This window comes from Orycteropus afer, unplaced genomic scaffold (assembly GCF_000298275.1).
Source record: "Orycteropus afer afer isolate SDZICR_OR568_19922 unplaced genomic scaffold, OryAfe1.0 scaffold00026, whole genome shotgun sequence".
Classification (NCBI taxonomy): Eukaryota; Metazoa; Chordata; class Mammalia; order Tubulidentata; family Orycteropodidae; genus Orycteropus; species Orycteropus afer.
Genome location: NW_006921613.1, coordinates 5,937,749 through 5,954,660, shown reverse-complemented (window position 1 = coordinate 5,954,660; position 16,912 = coordinate 5,937,749). Strand labels below are relative to the sequence as shown.

At 42.7% G+C, this 16,912-nt stretch overlaps 1 protein-coding gene across 1 annotated transcript in view; it reads right to left on the bottom strand.

The window, feature by feature from the left end:
* MYO5C (myosin VC) overlaps nt 1-16,912 on the bottom strand; it is a 108,587-nt gene that overhangs the window by 53,046 nt on the left and 38,629 nt on the right. Inside the window, exons 11-19 of the mRNA XM_042783689.1 lie at nt 16,828-16,909; nt 15,274-15,414; nt 13,461-13,586; nt 10,599-10,682; nt 8,705-8,839; nt 7,545-7,642; nt 6,578-6,664; nt 5,945-6,056; nt 4,925-5,136 (exon numbers count right to left, since the gene is read on the bottom strand). Of these exons, the coding sequence (XP_042639623.1) occupies nt 4,925-5,136; nt 5,945-6,056; nt 6,578-6,664; nt 7,545-7,642; nt 8,705-8,839; nt 10,599-10,682; nt 13,461-13,586; nt 15,274-15,414; nt 16,828-16,909 (1,077 nt within the window). The remainder of the gene's footprint in view (nt 1-4,924; nt 5,137-5,944; nt 6,057-6,577; nt 6,665-7,544; nt 7,643-8,704; nt 8,840-10,598; nt 10,683-13,460; nt 13,587-15,273; nt 15,415-16,827; nt 16,910-16,912) is intronic.

The window sequence follows — 16,912 nt, the reverse complement described above, 5'->3', positions numbered from 1 at the left end:
AACATAATAAAGGGCATCTATGCAAAACCAACAGCCAACATGATTCTCAATGGAGAGAGAATGAAACCATTCCTCTTGTGAATAGGAACCAGACAAGGATGCCCTCTATTACCACTTTTATTCAACTTTGTATTGGAAGTCCTAGCCAGGGCCATAAGCAAGAAAGGGAAATCAAAGTCATCCAAATTGGAAAGGAAGAAGTCAAACTATCCCGATTTGCTGAAGATATGATCCTATACCTAGAAAACCCAAGAGACTCAGTCAAAAATCTACTGGAATTAATTGAGAGATTTAGCATCACAGCAAGATACAAGATAAACATCCAAAAATCAGTTGGATTTCTCTACACTGACAAAAAGATGGCTGAAAAAGATATAAGGAAATCAATACCATTTGCAATAGCTACCACAAAAATAAAATACTTAGAAATAAATCTTAACAGGGACACAAAAGACCTGTACAAAGAAAATTATAAAAAACTACTTCAAGAAAACATAAGAGATGTACAAAAATGGAAGAACATACCATGCTCGTGGATAGGAAGAGTGAACATTGTGAAAATGTCAATAATACCCAAAGCAATTCAATGCAACCCCAATCCAGATCCCATCAACATTCTTTAAGGATATAGAAAAACCAATCACTAACTTTATAGGGAAAGGAAAAAGACCTCAGAGAAGCAAAGCAACATTGAAGAAGAACAAAGTAGGTGGTCTCACACTCCCAAATCTCAAAACATACTACACAGCCATAGTAGTCAAAGCTACCTAGTATTGGTACAACAACAGACACACAGACCAATGGAATAGAATTGAGAATCCAAAAATTGATCCATCGACCTACAGTAAGCTGTTCTTTGAATAAAAGGGCAAAATCCATTAAATGGGGAAGAGAATGTCTGTTTAATAAATGGTGCTGGAAAAACTGGATATCCATTTACAGAAAAATGAAACAAGATCTGTACCTCACATCATAAACAAAAACTAACTCCAGATGGATCAAAGATTTAAATGTGAAACCTAAAACTATAAAGTTCATCAAGGAAAAGCTAGAGGCAAATTAGGGGCCCTAATATAGGGAGCTCTGGTGGCACAGTGCCTAAGGCACTTGACTGCTAACCAGAAGGCTGGCGGTTCAAACCCACCAGCCACTTCTCGGGAGGAAGATGGGGCAATCTACTCGATAGTGATACTGCCTCAGAAACCCAAGGAGGGGTTGCTATGAGTAGGATTCGACTCAATGGCAGTGAGTTTTTTTATTTTTATTTTTTTAATATATGGTATAAACAGACGCTCAAGCATAACCCAAAATGCACAAATAGCAGAAGAGAAACTAGATGAATGGGACCTTCTAAAAATTAAATTTTTATGTGCCTCCCAAGACTTCTCCAAAAGAGTCAAAAGAGAACCTACAGATTGGGGGAAAAAATTCGGCAATGACATATCTGACAAGGGACTTATCTCTAGAATTTATAGAAAACTACAACACCTCAACAACAAAAAGACAAATAATCTCATTAAAAAATGGGCAGAACACATGAATAGACACTTCACCAAAGAGGATATTCAGGTGGCCAACAAACTTATGAAGAAATGCTCACGATCATTAGTCGTTAGAGAGATGCGAATCAAAACAACAATGAGATACCATCTTGTCCCAGCACTAGTAGCAAAGTTCAACAAGACAGAAAATAACAAATGTTGGTGAAGATGTGGAGAGACTGGGACTCTCATACACTGCTGGTGGGAATGTCAAATGGTACAACCACTGTGGAAAGCAGTATGGTGATTTCTTAAAAAGTTGGAGTCAGAAATACCATTCGACCCAGCCATTCCATTACTAGGTATATATCCTAAAGAAGTGAGAGCCAGGACAAGAACAGATATATGCACACCAATGTTCATTGTAGCACTATTTACAATAGCCAAAAATGGAAACAACCTAGGTGCCCATCAACAGAAGAATGGATAACCAAACTATGGTACATACACACAATGAATTACTCTCCAACCCTAAAGAATAACCTAGAATCTGCAAAACACCACATAATGTGGATGAACTTGGAGAACATTATGCTGAGTGAAATAAGTCAATCACAGAAGGACAAAAATTGTATTAGTCCGTTATTGTAAAAAGTCAAGGAAAGGTTTCTATATGGAAGGAAATTTTCTTTGTTGGTTACTAGGGGTGGGAGGGGAGAGGAGGGAACACTGTTAGATGGGTAGAGACAAGTAATGATTTGGGTGAAGAGAAGGGCAATGTTCCAAACATGAGTGATCAACATGGTGGCAATGGGGAAGAGGATGACATAGAAAGGTGCATGGGAGGTACAGACAACAAAATTCAACCCTTTTGCACATACAGTATTACATTGTCAGTGAAGGTAAATGTGGGTATACAGGTAGATAGACGGGTGGACAGGCTAAACTATTAGGTATTCTATGCAGGGGAGAACGTGCCCAAGACAACATATAGGGTTGGCTGACAATGTTTCTACAAGTGTATTGATATGTTCTTTAAGAATTCCTAGGTATATAGTAGAGCTGACAAGGGACAAAGTTGTAGTCACTTCTTGGCCATAGCCTGCTACCCAGAGGGAGCGAGTAGTTAGTTGGACCTGTGAGCTCAGGACCATAGTTGCAGGGGATATCAAGCTCAATTGGCATAGCATACTACACAAAAACATTGCTCCACATCCTCCTTTGGTGAGTAGCAACTGAAATCTTAAAAGCTTGCAAGTGGCCATCTAGGCACAACGATGGCTCTCTCCTTGTCCAGAACAAAGAAGAATGAAGAAAACCAAAGATGCATGGAAACAACGAGTCCTAGCAACTGGTACACCGTGCGATCCTCAGCCTATATGACTATGAGACCGGAAGAACTAGAAGGTGACTAGCTACCACTGTCAACCACTCAGAGGGGGATCTATGTAGGAGATCCTAGACAGAGAGGGAGAACAATGTGGAACAAAACTCAAAATCATTTGGGGAAAAAAAAAAAAAGGGACCAGGTTTGCTGGTCTGATAGAGCCTGGTGGAACCACTGAGACTATATAGCCCCTAGCTTCCCTTCAGGTCTGGAACTGAACTCACACCTGTGGCTTTAGGCCAAACAAAAGATAGGCATAGGAGGTGAACATTTACACTAGGTAGACACACTCCTTGGAGAGAACAATCATGGGAGAATAGAAGGGCTGTGTATGCACAGGGAGATAGCTCAGGGGGCAGGAGTGCATGGAGGGAAGGACACAGGAAATAGGTAACTATGGGAAGGAAGTGGGAGAGGAGCTGTTGCATTGGGGAAAATTGTAGTCAATGTCATGAGACAAAGTGTATGTGAACTGCTGTATGGAAAGTGAATTTGCTCTGTAAACTTCCACCCAAATCATAATTAAAATTAAAAGCCAAAAAACGAAATACCTACTAAGTGATAGCTGCTGTGTTAGCTCCTAGGTTTAGATGCAAGGAGAACAAGATAGTATTTGTCTGTTCCTGTCTTCATGGAACTTCCATTTGTATGAATACATCTAGGCCATAAACCAAACAAAATTCACTGCCATAGCATTGGATCCGACTCACAGCAACCCCTCCTTGGGTTTCTGAGGTGGTATCTTTACGGAAGTAGATTGCCCAACCTTTCTTCTGAGGAGTGGCTGGTGGGTTTGAACTGCCAGCCTTCTGGTTAGCAGTCAAATGCCTTAGGCACTAGGCCACCAGAGTGGCCTATGGAAGCCCTTAAATGTCACATCAAAGACTGAATGTTTTATAGGAAACAGGGAGCCATGTATGAGGAGAGCAGGGGCTCGGTCAGGGCCCTACTTAGGAATATGGGAGAGGAAGGGAGCAGGAGAAAGGCTCTGATGATGAAAGCCTAAAGAAGAGCATTAGGTAGTGGGGCATGGCTGTGTTCCAATAAAATTTTATCTACAATGAAATGAATGGGACAGATGTAAGATGCAACTCGGGGTAGAATCAAAAGGCCTTGGTGATTCCCAAACAGAAAGAAGTCATGGGTTTAGGGTAGAAGATAACTCTAGGGTTTACAGTACCAGAGACTGCTATTATTAACTGAACCCAGAAGCATGAGAGGGCAAGCAAGCCTGGCTGTATGCATCTAAGAGAGTTGCCTGGTGGGTGTAGAATGGCAAGTTCAGTTTGGGAGGTTTTGAGATGAAGATTGTGGTTCCACATGGACAAGCCCTGTCACCACCAGAGGTCAGGGCTCAAGCCCAGGGAGAAGCTGGGATAGATATATAGAAACATATCCTTTATATTGAAAGACTGTCCACCTGACTGGCCAGCCCAGCATGGCCTCTTGAACAACCCTGCTCCACACTCCCAATAGGTGCACTGAAGCCACAGAAAGCAACACAATGCGTGAGGTATTTCTGTGGGCTGCAATGTCACGTGGATTCTTAGTACACCTCACTGAGGGTGGATCTGCTCATGGGGGATTGGAGCAGCTGGTGGAACTACACTACACTTAGCCTTCTCTTCTGTTGGGGCTGCTCCAATGCCACGTGGTCTTTCTTCCCAGGGTTTTCTGTGATTCTTTTGCTGGCAGGGATGGATCCCCACTGGCAGGGTCTGCTCCTGTGTACACAGGGGACATCTCTTCTGCGGGGAAGAGGCCTAGTTCCTCTGCCTGGTCTCATCAAAGATTCTGACCACCTTTAGCAACACCTTCATCAGCGCTTGCTCCTTCAGGGTCCTGCTCCTTGCCTCTACACACAAGGGCTCACCTGGCAGAGTCAGCACTTCCTGTTCCTGAGGGACATGTCTTTCTCACCTCAAGGCTCATGGCCACTAGAGGAGACCTACATACACACATCTATGCCTCAGGTCCCAGGGGAAAGGCCCCTCCCCTTGGAGATGGCCAGTACAGAGTCTTATAATCCCATACATCTTCCTCAATTCCAACATACCTCACAGTGTGCTGACCCCGGAAGTATTGCTGGATTATCAGGGCGGCTTGTCTCTCTCTGAGGAACTTCTTCCTCTGCAGCCAGCCACGGATGTGCTTCTGAATTACCACACAACCCTGCCTCAGTTTATCTAATCGGAGTTTTTCTAAATAAGCCACTTGTCCTGCTCTGAAGAAAATCTTGGTTTTACCAAACTGGTATTGATTAGAATCCTGGAAGGGAAAAATAACACAGAAATAAAAATCTTTCAGATTTTCTATAGTATTTGGAAAACATGTTTAGAGATTCAAAGATTTCAAAAATCTTGTTCTTTTGACATATCTGTTCTTTGACATAAAGCAGAAAAATTCTGATCATATGATTTAGCATTTGATATTTTGACTTGTTTGTTTAAAGCAAGTTTGGAGGTAGAACTGAACTTTAGGTTAAGGTCCCCATCTGTGGGGATGGGAAGAGTGTGTGTGTTCTCAGTGACTCTCTGTTAGGTTGTTGGGAGAATTTCAGCATCTTTTATGTAGCTTGCAAATAAGAGTAGAAGAACCTGGAAGGGTTTGGTTTTCTGTCTCCATTTCGGCCTCTCTTCACCACTCCCCTTTCCTGGTCATCATCATTTCCCCATCTCTTTTTTCCACCATCACTCATCACTTCAGCAAAAATGAAGATCCATACTGTGCACTATGAATGGAGCCATGCTGGACTTCATAATTATGTAATATTGACTACACTGTTGACCATGTAAAATAAGCCAGGCCCATGGAAGTTCCCTGGATTCTGGGAGAACAAAGCAGCAAGATGCCACTGGGGGTGGCTAGGCAGGGTTCAAATTTGGGTCCCAAAAGGTGATTACTACTGTAGGACATCCTGCCCCAGGGAGTGTATTTCCTCTGATCTCCTTAGCCTACAAATGCCTGCAGCACATGTCCTTTCATTGTAGGCATTCATGACAATTACATCCATGGCACTCTAAAGCAAAGATGAAGAAATAGGTTTGGGAGATTCTAGAAGGGGATGAAGGCTGACCTGGATGAGCCTGTGTAAAACCACTTTGCACACTTCCTTTTTATCACTGAAGGAAAGTTCCTGCTTGGTCATGAGGATACCATAGCGACTATAGAACTCGATGTATGTCCACCTAGAAAACCAAAGACATGAACTTGGGGGAGTGTGCAGAGGGATTAAAGTGGAGCATGCCAGAGAAGAAGCCCTTTGTGCCTATGGACTCCAATTCTTCATCCACCACTGTTGTGGTGGTGGTGGTGGTGGTGGCAGTGGTGGGGTCTGTTCTATTGATGATAGCCCTGATCCTTGGCTCACACCTTTCTCATGCCACCCCCAGAACCATCCCCTAAGCATACCTGTCTGTTTATTGGCCTTTTTGTTAATACTTTCCACCAGCAATTATCCTCGTCCCCTGCCTCTAGCTCCTTTTTCTGGGAGCATGGGGGAGGCAGCAGCAGGGAGCCATCACTAGCCAATGGCTTGGGGTGGTGCTGATGGTGGCACATTTCTGCACATGGTCCATTCTCACCCTCTTCTTGCCTTCCCACGGGAGAGTGGGCATCTTACAGAAGTCAGAAATGTGTGACAAAAAGGCATAGCAGTCACATCCACAGAGCTCAGCATAGACCTGGAGTTGGAGACCTGGCAACATACCTGGAAGGGTAGCTCTGTGCACTAATACGAATCGTCTCCAAAACACCGCAGGCTCGCAGCTGCTGAACAATTCTTTTGGAGTCAAACCTTAACGAAGACAACTTTATATCATGAAGGCATCGGAATAGATAAACATGCCATAAGCAGGAGTGGCCCACCTTCCTGGACTGTGAGCTCTGGGAGAACAGACAGGTGTGGGTCCTTCTCTGTGATCCCCTGCCACACAGCGAATACTTAAATAACTGCTGATGCCAGATGAAAATAGCTCCCCTGTGAAACAGGTCAGAAAGCTGTAGAGGTGCTATGGAGACAGAAGCAACTGACTCTGATGTAGGTGATGAAGAGAAAGCTTGCAGGAGGGGGATGGTGTTTGGGCTGAGCTTCAAACAACAACCAGAGTAGAAAGAAGTGTCTCTGTTCCTCCTGTCCAATCAGCCACTTGATGCTTGGATTTCCTTTACAAAACACCTAGCAGGTGGCCCTCTGGCCTAGGTCTGACCTACAGACACACTCATCACCTCCAGGGATGGTTCATTCCCTTCAGATAGTTCTAGTAAGCCAACAGAGACCCTCTATAACTTCCTCTCACAGATGTCAGGCCTCATCCTTGAGGCCCTAGAGAACAAGCCTAATTCCTCAGACCATGTTGGAGGACAAGCTTATTTTATAGCCTTTTTTTGCACAAGCAGACACAGATTCTTCTTACAATCGACTACACTGTTCTAGTTTTCCCAGTTGTGTAACATTTAGTTGTAGACTACTTTTTCTAATCTAGTCCCTTGGCTTGATGCTGGAGGTGAGAGGGCTTAGCCAGAGGGTTGTGCTAACATCATACGTAAGGGCAGGATTGTTCTGAATCATTAACAAAACAAAACACAGTTCAAGATAATTCTAAGCAAACTCTATAACAGCCTAATAGAAATTGTTTCTTCTGTGTTTTCATTCACTGTTACAGAAGAGCACTTACTCAAATGGTAATTTTTCATCATTTGGCTTGATGCACCGGACATAGTGGGGCGTCGTTGCATTGAGGGTCTCCATGAGTAAGTACAGAGAGCTGCGGAACTAAGAAACAAGGCCAGAGAATCAATGTTTTGAGGTCATTTAATGCTTACATCAAGGTAACCGCTATGTATCGAATTGTGTGCCCACAAATATGTGTTAAGTCATAACCCCTGAACCTGTGAATATAAGCCTGTTTGGAGATAGGGGGTTTTCTTTTGTTATGTTAATGAGACCATACCAGTATAGAGTGCATCCTAAACCTAATCCTGTAAAATGACCAGAATAGACACACACACTGGGGAAGACAGATGCCATGTGAGGATCATCTACAAACCAAGGAACACTAAGGAACCAAAAAATGCCTAGGGCTACTGACAAGGAAGGAATGGACAAGGCTGAGACTCTGAGAGCTGTGAGAAAATAGCCTTGAGAGCTGTGAGAAAACAGATTTCTGTTCTTTAAAGCCACCCTCTTGTGATATTTGTGTTACAGCAGCACTAGGTAACTAAGACAGTAATCAAATGCCCAGCCTTGGTACATCACTCGAGACGAGGAAGAATGGACTTCATGCACGAAAATCTACTATGCAGAGGTTCAATCCACAGTTGTGTTTACTAGGTACAGAGTAAAACCGCCTAATGTTCTAGACAGAACACTGCTCTGTCTAAAGCTTCCAAATAGCAGCAAACTTAGTAAATCATGTTATTGTGCCAAGGTGTGGTGTGCTCAGGTATGCACTGCTGTGGAGGGTGAGGTATGAAGACCACAGACTGTTGGCTTTCTTTGCACTGGTGTGTCTATATCAGATTTAAAGCAGCCCAGCGAGCTCTGGTAGCGTAGTGGATTAGTCATTTGGCTGTTAACCACAAGGTCAGTGGTTCAAACCCACCAGCTGCTCCACTGGTGGGTAGATGGGGCAAAATCCAGTTCTGTAAAGATTTACAACCTCAGAAATCCAATAGGGATTGCTTGAGCTGACTCATCGGCAGTGAGTTTGGTTTCTTTTTTCTTTTTTTTTTTAAGTGTCCGTGTCAAGGTCTGGAATGTGGGTGTATGAATGCCTGTCTCCCTGGGCCATGGCTTCATCCTCAGTCCCCTCTCCCTCAGAGGCCTTCTCTGTACCTTATTCCCAACCGTAGTTCGGAAATGCTTGTTGTTTGGCTTGATGACTTGCTTTGCAGATTTAACTGTGATCATTGAACCAAACGGTGAAGACGGAACAGGATTTTCTTGAAAAAAGTTGGCACAGAGATGAAACTAGAAGGAACAGAGGGTTTCAATGACAAGAAGTGTTTGCCTATAGTCTTCAGTTGGTACAAGTCAAATAAACAGTCACAATAACCCCACCCAAACAGTGGGGTAACGTAACAGCCTCAGTCAATCTCTGTTGCCCACTTTCAATTACCTACAAGGGGATCATCTCACTGGAGTGGACCCATTGGTTTCTTTCCCAGGAATGAGAACAGAGAGGAAAAGTGGAAAGACAAAGGGGCAGAGAACTGGAAATATTTACTCTTCCTACTTGGTGCCTTGGCTCACGTTGTTTGTCCTCCTGGAATCTCCTTCCTTCTACCTTACATTCTCATCCCTGCAAATTCAAGCTCTAGCCATTGATCAAGGTTCTGTTCAAATGTCCCTCAGTCCCACTCCCTTCACGACATCTCCCATGGTGGCCTGGCATGAATTAACCCCAACTACCTCTAAAGGGTCTGACTCTTTTATTTGTATCTCTTTTAAGGCACTTATTACTTTCCACCTTGAATCAGTTATTTCTTTAAATGTCTTTTCTCCTCTCTTGGCATAAATTTCATCTTTTTTTTTTTTTTTCTTTTCAAGTAGATAATGAATCCTAAAAGCATCCTTGCCCCTGGAATCAGGGAATCTGAAATTCCTACCTCTCCATTAGCATGTGCACCTGGTGGAGAGACCCATGTGTGGGTCAACAAATCTGTGCTTATCTTTCAGACTGGACCCTGGAGCAAGATTGGGGATGAGTAAGTAATTGGCAAATCAAGTCAATTAATTTTGGACACAAGGTGTAGGCTGCTTCCACATGGAAACCCCTGCCATAACAATTCAAACAGATTCAAATCTGTTTGAATAACTGAAGTTATCATGGCGTATTTGGTGTATTTATGATTACTAGCGAAAGTGCCTAGGCTCATGTGGGAAACAGTCAAAACAGTTGAGCATCAGCAAAGGAATGGTTCTTTTAAAGGGAGGAAATAGATAAATCCAATATACAAATCTTCATCGAAGTCAAGGTTTATCACGTGTGAAATATTCTTATTCTCAAAATGCTATAAAGAAATGTTTAAAGTAGAAGGGAAAAAGCCACAGAGTTGCTGTGTTGGTAACATAATTCATTACAGAGAACCAAAGCTCCATCCCACCCTTGCGGTCCTCCTTCTCTGTCTTGCTTTGTTTTTCCTCACACACATAGGACCCCCTAACATTGCATATTTCTGTGCTGAAGATTGTGTTGCTCTTCTAGAGAGCAGGTACTCTGTCTGCCTTGTGTACTTTGGTATTCCCAGAATCTAGGACAGTGCTGGGCACATGGTAGGTGCTATATAAATATCTGTGAATGAATAAATGAAATATGAATTATGATTCTTTAAATGGTCATATTAGCTATCCTTTCCTCTTTGGCACCCACCCATTTGATTTCTGATTTTGCATATAGTGGAAATTTACATGTTTTCAGAAACTATGAAAATATTTTAGTACCGATTCTAAAAAGTTATTATTATTTTTTTATTTATGAACTACGACTTGCCACTACCCAGAGAGTGAACAAGCATACACCACACATCACATACACATATACACACATGCACACACACACAGGTCTGTGCACACCTACACATACATACACGTACACACATACACACAGGCCTGTGAACACATACACACATGCACGTATAAGACATTTCTTACCCCATCCTGACCGACATCTAGATTAATGCCAATTGCACAGTGAATACCATGAATTACCTGTTAGGACTTTACAAACCTTGCTTGCTCTCATGATTTCAACCAGCATGTCATAGACCGTGTCTCTGTTCTTCTCAAGAAAACCTTCACATTTATACTCTACCTATGCAGAGGAATGGAATTAATTGTTTGCAAAGAGGCAGAAGCAGGCAGCATTGAAGTCCCACAAGTTTCTTTTCTCTTTTTCCTTTTTTGAGAACAAGCAATGAAGAGGCAGTAAAGAGCATTCTTATAAAAGGAAATCCAGCTTCTGTTTATCACAGCCACTTCATCACACATGAGCTTAGACAGCTGAGAAGAGCCTGGCCCACCACTTCCTAGATTCCTCACTGGCCCATGGCTTTTAATACAATTTCATTGTTCAGCTAATTAAATTGAGAACCTGAGCTAATCTTACAGTATGTGTGGTTTCTTCCCACCAATCCATAGTCTACCCAAAATACTGCATCATTCTGTTAAGGGGGACTTCTTGTGGTGTGAAATAATTGAGTGTACAGAACTATGTTGTCAAGAGAGGCCTAGGAAGTGCTTCCCATCAAGTCTGATCTTTTTGTTTGTTTGTTCCATGAGACCAGAACCCTGAATTATAAAGGGCACCAAGAAGAAAATATAATATGACATCTCCTCATTCAATTTATATTTGTCTTTTTAGGGACCCATCCAAAACACTCTAGACAGTCAAACTCTGTCATAGTTAACAGTGCTCCTCTGTCCATGAACTTTACTACAGTTTTCCTGGGTGCTGTTCTCTCCCCCTTCTGAGATGCAGGCACTGAAACCAAGTGGAGTCAAAGTTCAGCCTTCATCCCCAGTTGAAGACAGATAAGTAACATGATAACTCAGTTTCTTAAGAACTGAATAGGATGAAAACTCAACTATTCCCCCACCCTGGTTAAGACAGATAGGACCCTGGTTGGAGACAAATAAGCAAACATAATAACTCAGTTCCTTAAGAACTGAATGGAATGAAAAGTCAATTTACACATTCTTTCCTGCTATTCCCCAAGAAACAGGTGATAAGCACATTAATCTGTCTCAGGAGACAACTTGAAAATTAACGTTGGCCCGCAGACATGCACAGTAAGGCAGACATGCACAGTGAGACAAACAGGAACAAAGTTGCTGGGAACTGACATTCTCCCCTCTGCCTAAGCCCCAATCAGTTGATGACAGAAAGCCGGTGTGACTTAGCTGGTGTGCAAGCACACTGCATTAAAAATCGACTGTCCCTTTAAACGGAGCCAAAGGAAATTTCAGCCAATTGTCAGCTAATTCACACCCAAATTCCTGAAGTTTTTATGAATATGTATAACCCCCTCTCCTGAAACTTACTAAACTGTAACTCGATCTGAATTTGGGGAGTCAGATTTTGGGTACAGTCCCTGTTTCCTTGCATTGCTGCTTTGCAATAAATAATTTTCTCTCCTCTTAATCACTCGGTGTGTAAACTGTTTTGGCCTGACTGTGCACTGAGCAGGGACCCGTGTTTCGTCCACTTTCACTACCAGCAGGTTCTGATGCACAGCAAGCAGCTCTGCCATCCCATTCAGATCACCCTCCAGGCTAGTTACATGATCTCAGGCACCAGGCTAGGCCACTAGTGCAATACTCTACAGGAAAATGGCATTGGGAAGGACAGATAGCGGGGTGGGGGAGGAGTTCCCTTATGGAAAAAAACCAAGATGAGAACATATATTTAGGGCAGGTGGTCATAGTCACTTGTCTTTTTCCTTTTATTTTCAAAGCTTTCTGTAACGTGACTTTTAAAATATTTTTTTTTAATAAAAAAAAATTTGCTTTATAAAAATAGGAGACATATAAAGAAGAAAATAAAGAGCACTAAAAGTTAACTTATGTGACTATTGTACATGACAGTTTGATTTTAAAAAAGGAAAATCTCAAAAATACATATAGCTTTCATCATGGAAAATTATTACACTGTCTTGACTATAACAATTTCATAGAAAAAAAAAAATTTATGAGAGGCTAATGAATTTGCAGCAAACCCAAAATTCAGAAATGAGATCCACTGGTAGCACACTTACTTTAAGTAAATACTATTGAAGCTCATGTATTTTGTCATTAAAACAAATTCAGAATTGTTAAAGACACACAATGACATGTATGATGGTTAATTTCATGTGTTGACCGGACTAGGCTACGGTTCCCAGTGATATTGCCAAACATCAGACTAGCTGCTGTTCCATAATGTAATGTAATGACCTTCCATAATGTAATATAATTGATCAATCAGTTGAAACCAGGGGAATCCGATTCATTCCCCGTTTGAACATCTGCTAACAATTTGCATTTCTACCCCAAAGATACTGAATCAGAATCCACATTGTAACATGATCAGTAAAAATCACCTGGGGATCTTGCTAAAATGTAGATTCTGATTCTGGTGTCTGGAGTGGAAAGGCAAATTCTTAGTCAGGAAACTGGTTTATTCGTGTTTGAAACCCTGGTAGAAAGGGGAATTCCTTAGGCCATAGTTCACCTTCAGACTAGAAATAATTCAGCAGATGTCTGTCTTTGTCTCTCTCTAGACTCCACTTTTCCCATCTCCTGACCTATGGATCTTGGGGTGCAAGCCTGCAGAAGTCTCCAGCCTGCTGTCTGACCTACAAATTGTGGACTTTCCAGCCCCCACAATTGTGTGAGCCAATCCCTTGAAGTAAATCAACCAATCTTTCTGTTTATACGCACATACCCACACAATTTCACTGGCTCTGATTCTCTATAGAACCCTGAGTAGGACAGTGTGTATCCTTCTTCAAAGCTCCGTGGGACTGTGACTTTGAATCCAATCACAAAAGTCTGTGTCCTGCCTGTTCTTTCCTGGAAACTGCTCCAGCTCTGGGGTAGACAGCATTGGTACCTTATCAGCAAAGTGCTGGATGATGAAGGATGTGTTGGACATTCTGGGTTTTTCAAACAAGGCGTTTTTGTTGACAAAATTATTATACAGCTTCTGAAGCCAATTTTCATCAGTTCCGTGTGGCAACTGAAAAGCAAAAGCAAACCAAACTGCAGGTAAGAAAACTAGAGATGAAGAGATCAGCAGAGGTGAGGAAATATGCTGATTCTAAGAAACCAAGATTACCTGCCACCTCTGAGTGAACTGCAGCCGATCCATAAGCCCTTCTTAAGCAACTTTAAACATAAATCTAGGAGCTCTGGTAGTATAGTGCCTAAGGCACTTGACTGCTAACCAGAAGGCTGGCAGTTCAAACCCACCAGCCACTCCTCAGAAGGAAGGTTGGGCAATCTACTTCAGTAGTGATACTGCCTCAGACACCCAAGGAGGGGTCGCTATGAGTCAGATCTGACTCAACGGCACATAACAACAACAACAACAACAAACATAAATTTTGCATTGATCTTAATGATTTAATGATCCTTAGGGTAATAGTGAAATGGGCACATCACTGTCTTTTTAGAAGAATGAAAAGTTTTAAACTGAAAGAAAATGGCCATATAATATCTTAAGAATGAAGAATTTTTTCCTGCTACAAAATTGGGAGTTACTGTTATACCAAAGAAATCTCAAGGCTCAGAGAAAAAAATTGACATGAATTCCATTACAGGAATGTGACTTTTATTCTCAGTTGAAGGGGAACAGACTGGTGCCCAGCTGTAGTCTTCAGCACTCCTCACCCCCTCCCCCAGCCCCACTCTCAGATACTGCTTCAGGGGAAGAACCCCAGTTTTCTTTTGTTTTACTGCCTACTTAACTACCTCCTTGAACTAAGCTTGTTCTTGATGCTGTTTCAAAATCAACTCTCAATTATATTCAGCCCAAAGCTCAGTGAATCTAATACCCCATTTTGTCTGCATGACTCTTGGATTACTTCTTTGTGACAACGGTCACCTAGGGAATGTCTGTGTAGACAAATATCTCCTAGAGGCCACCCTGGTCGCCAGTAGATGATTACAGAATGTCTAGCCCTGATGTCAGTCCTTTGATCTTATACCACTTTGGAAAGGGAAGCACAGCAGGCTCAGAAAGAAAGGCTAAATCATGAGAAGAATCAGCGATTTGAAAAGTCTAGAGGGAAGAGGCCAATAAGGCTTCAACATCATAATCGTATATTTTTAATACATATAAATCTTTAGAAAAGAAACAAAGCCCACATTTGAGCTTCAAAGTACAACTAGTAACCCAAAAATATAAGCAATCTCCTAGAGATGATCTCCCCCTATAGCCCCATGAGGGACATTGCTGGCTGACCCACTATCAAGTTGCTTCTCTCAGAGGTAAATAAAAATAAGAAACTCCTAGACACCTCTTCTCACAAATTGTATGCTGTTGATTTTTCAGCTACACCTTCGGATGACTCACAAGCATCAGGAAGTAAAAGAAAACTCAGTTCCTTTTAGTCATTAACAGCTAGAGTGCAGTCACATGCTGTGTTTATGCCCACTCTACACATACCTCCACGGGTCAACCTCCACGGGTGCCTCCTTGCCGGATGCTACCTAAAAGGTCATGCATGTTACCCAGGGCTGGTACACACATGCTGAGGGTGGGGTTCACCTGGCTCTGGTTTACCGCCCCAGCATTAATATCCAATCTGCTGAGTAACACATCAGACTTGACATGTCCATTAAAAAAAAAAATCCACTTTGCTATATGCTCATCTGCTACTATTCAGAAGCTAAAAATGAAAGCAATTATATTAAAAAGTTACCAAGCATTCTTCATCCAGTAAGTCCAAAATGCCCATTTTTGCTTCAATCAGGTCAATAACTGGCTGGTTGTCATAAAAATCTATTAGAGTCCAAGGAATATCTTCCTTCATATATTCTTCTTGTTCAAGTTTAAAGACATGCTGGGAAATCCACACGTTAATATGCAAAGTAAAACAGAGTATTAAAGTGTGCTTCCAAAGAATGAAATATGAGCATTTGGAAAACATAGCTAAATTACAGATTTTTAACATTTATGTTTAAAGGAGAAGACCTGAAGTAGAGGCAACACCCCTTTATCCATGAGCACACTGCTGTTTCTAACGTGGGTGCTGTAGCATGTTAGTGGGCTCTCCCATCCTAATGTGTAAGGCTGGGCATAATCTGTCCCCCCAGCGCTGCCTGGCTTTAGTGGGGTCCTACCATCCCTGCCTGCCTGATGCTTTCTGGGTTCTAGCACTGCCGCCCTCTGGCTGGGAAGCAGGCTGGCTGGGTAGGAGCCAGTCCATTCAAGAATGCTGGCTGTGGGGCCAGCGTGAGAAGCCAACAACTTGGAAATCTTTGTTCATCACTTGTTTCAGCTGTGAGGGTATGGGGAGGCCCTGGCTCAGGTTCCTCCTGGAGGATGAATCTGTTTACTGGCAGGCAGGAGAGGTGGGAAGTGAGAAGAGAAGAACCCCAGTGTGAATTGTATAGAAGCTTGGTAAGTTAGTTCAGTAAGTGGTGATAACCAAATGAGAGGTGTACCGGCAGACAGTATAGTCGGGAATAAGTGGTGATGGGACTGTAAAGGAGGACAGAGGTCAGATCATGCAACCATTACGTCTTCCCCAGAGAATTCAGGCCCTGTGGCCTTTTCTAAGGGGGCAGTGAGGACTCAGCAAGAGAGAGTGAGGACATACTGGGTAGGGCAAGCCTGGAGGCAAAAAGACCAGTCAGTGACAGGGGCTGTGAGACAGGAAAGCATGTAGGGAGGTTTCAGGGAAGGTTCTCTGGGGAAGCTGAATCTCAAAAGATAAGCAGGAGTTGTTGTTGTTGTTGTTTGCCGTAGAGTCGCCCCGACTCATAGCGACCCCTCCTTGGGTTTCCAAGGCAGTATCACTATGGAAGTAGGATTGCCCAACCTTCATTCAGAGGAGTGGCTGGTGGGTTTCAACTGCCAGCCTTCTGGTGAGCAGGAGTTAGCCACGTGGAAACAAAGGGCTAAAGCAATGACAGGTGTGTTAAGGCAGAGAGAGCAATAGGTGTAAAGATACAAGTTGACAGGAATGTGAGCTGTCACACAACTAATTAACTAGTTTGATCTGGTTACACAGTGGGTCTGTATCCAAGAGTGGTAGGTGTGGAACAGAAGCTGAAACGTTGGCAGGTGGGTCAAAAAAGGCAGGAGAGGATGGAAAGGTATAGTTTTGTGCCACCGCCACAAGGTGGCGCTGTGACTCAGTATGTGACTTCCTTAAAAATCGGAATTTTGAAGGAAGCAGCTTAACCAGCAGCTGCCTCCCAATCTCCCCATGGCTGAGAAGCAGTTTCAAGAAGGCAGAAAAATCACCTACCAGGTTAAACTGCTGTTGTAATTTTTCATTAGCATAATTGATGCAAAACTGTTCAAAGCTGTTCACGTCAAAGGTTTCAAAACTG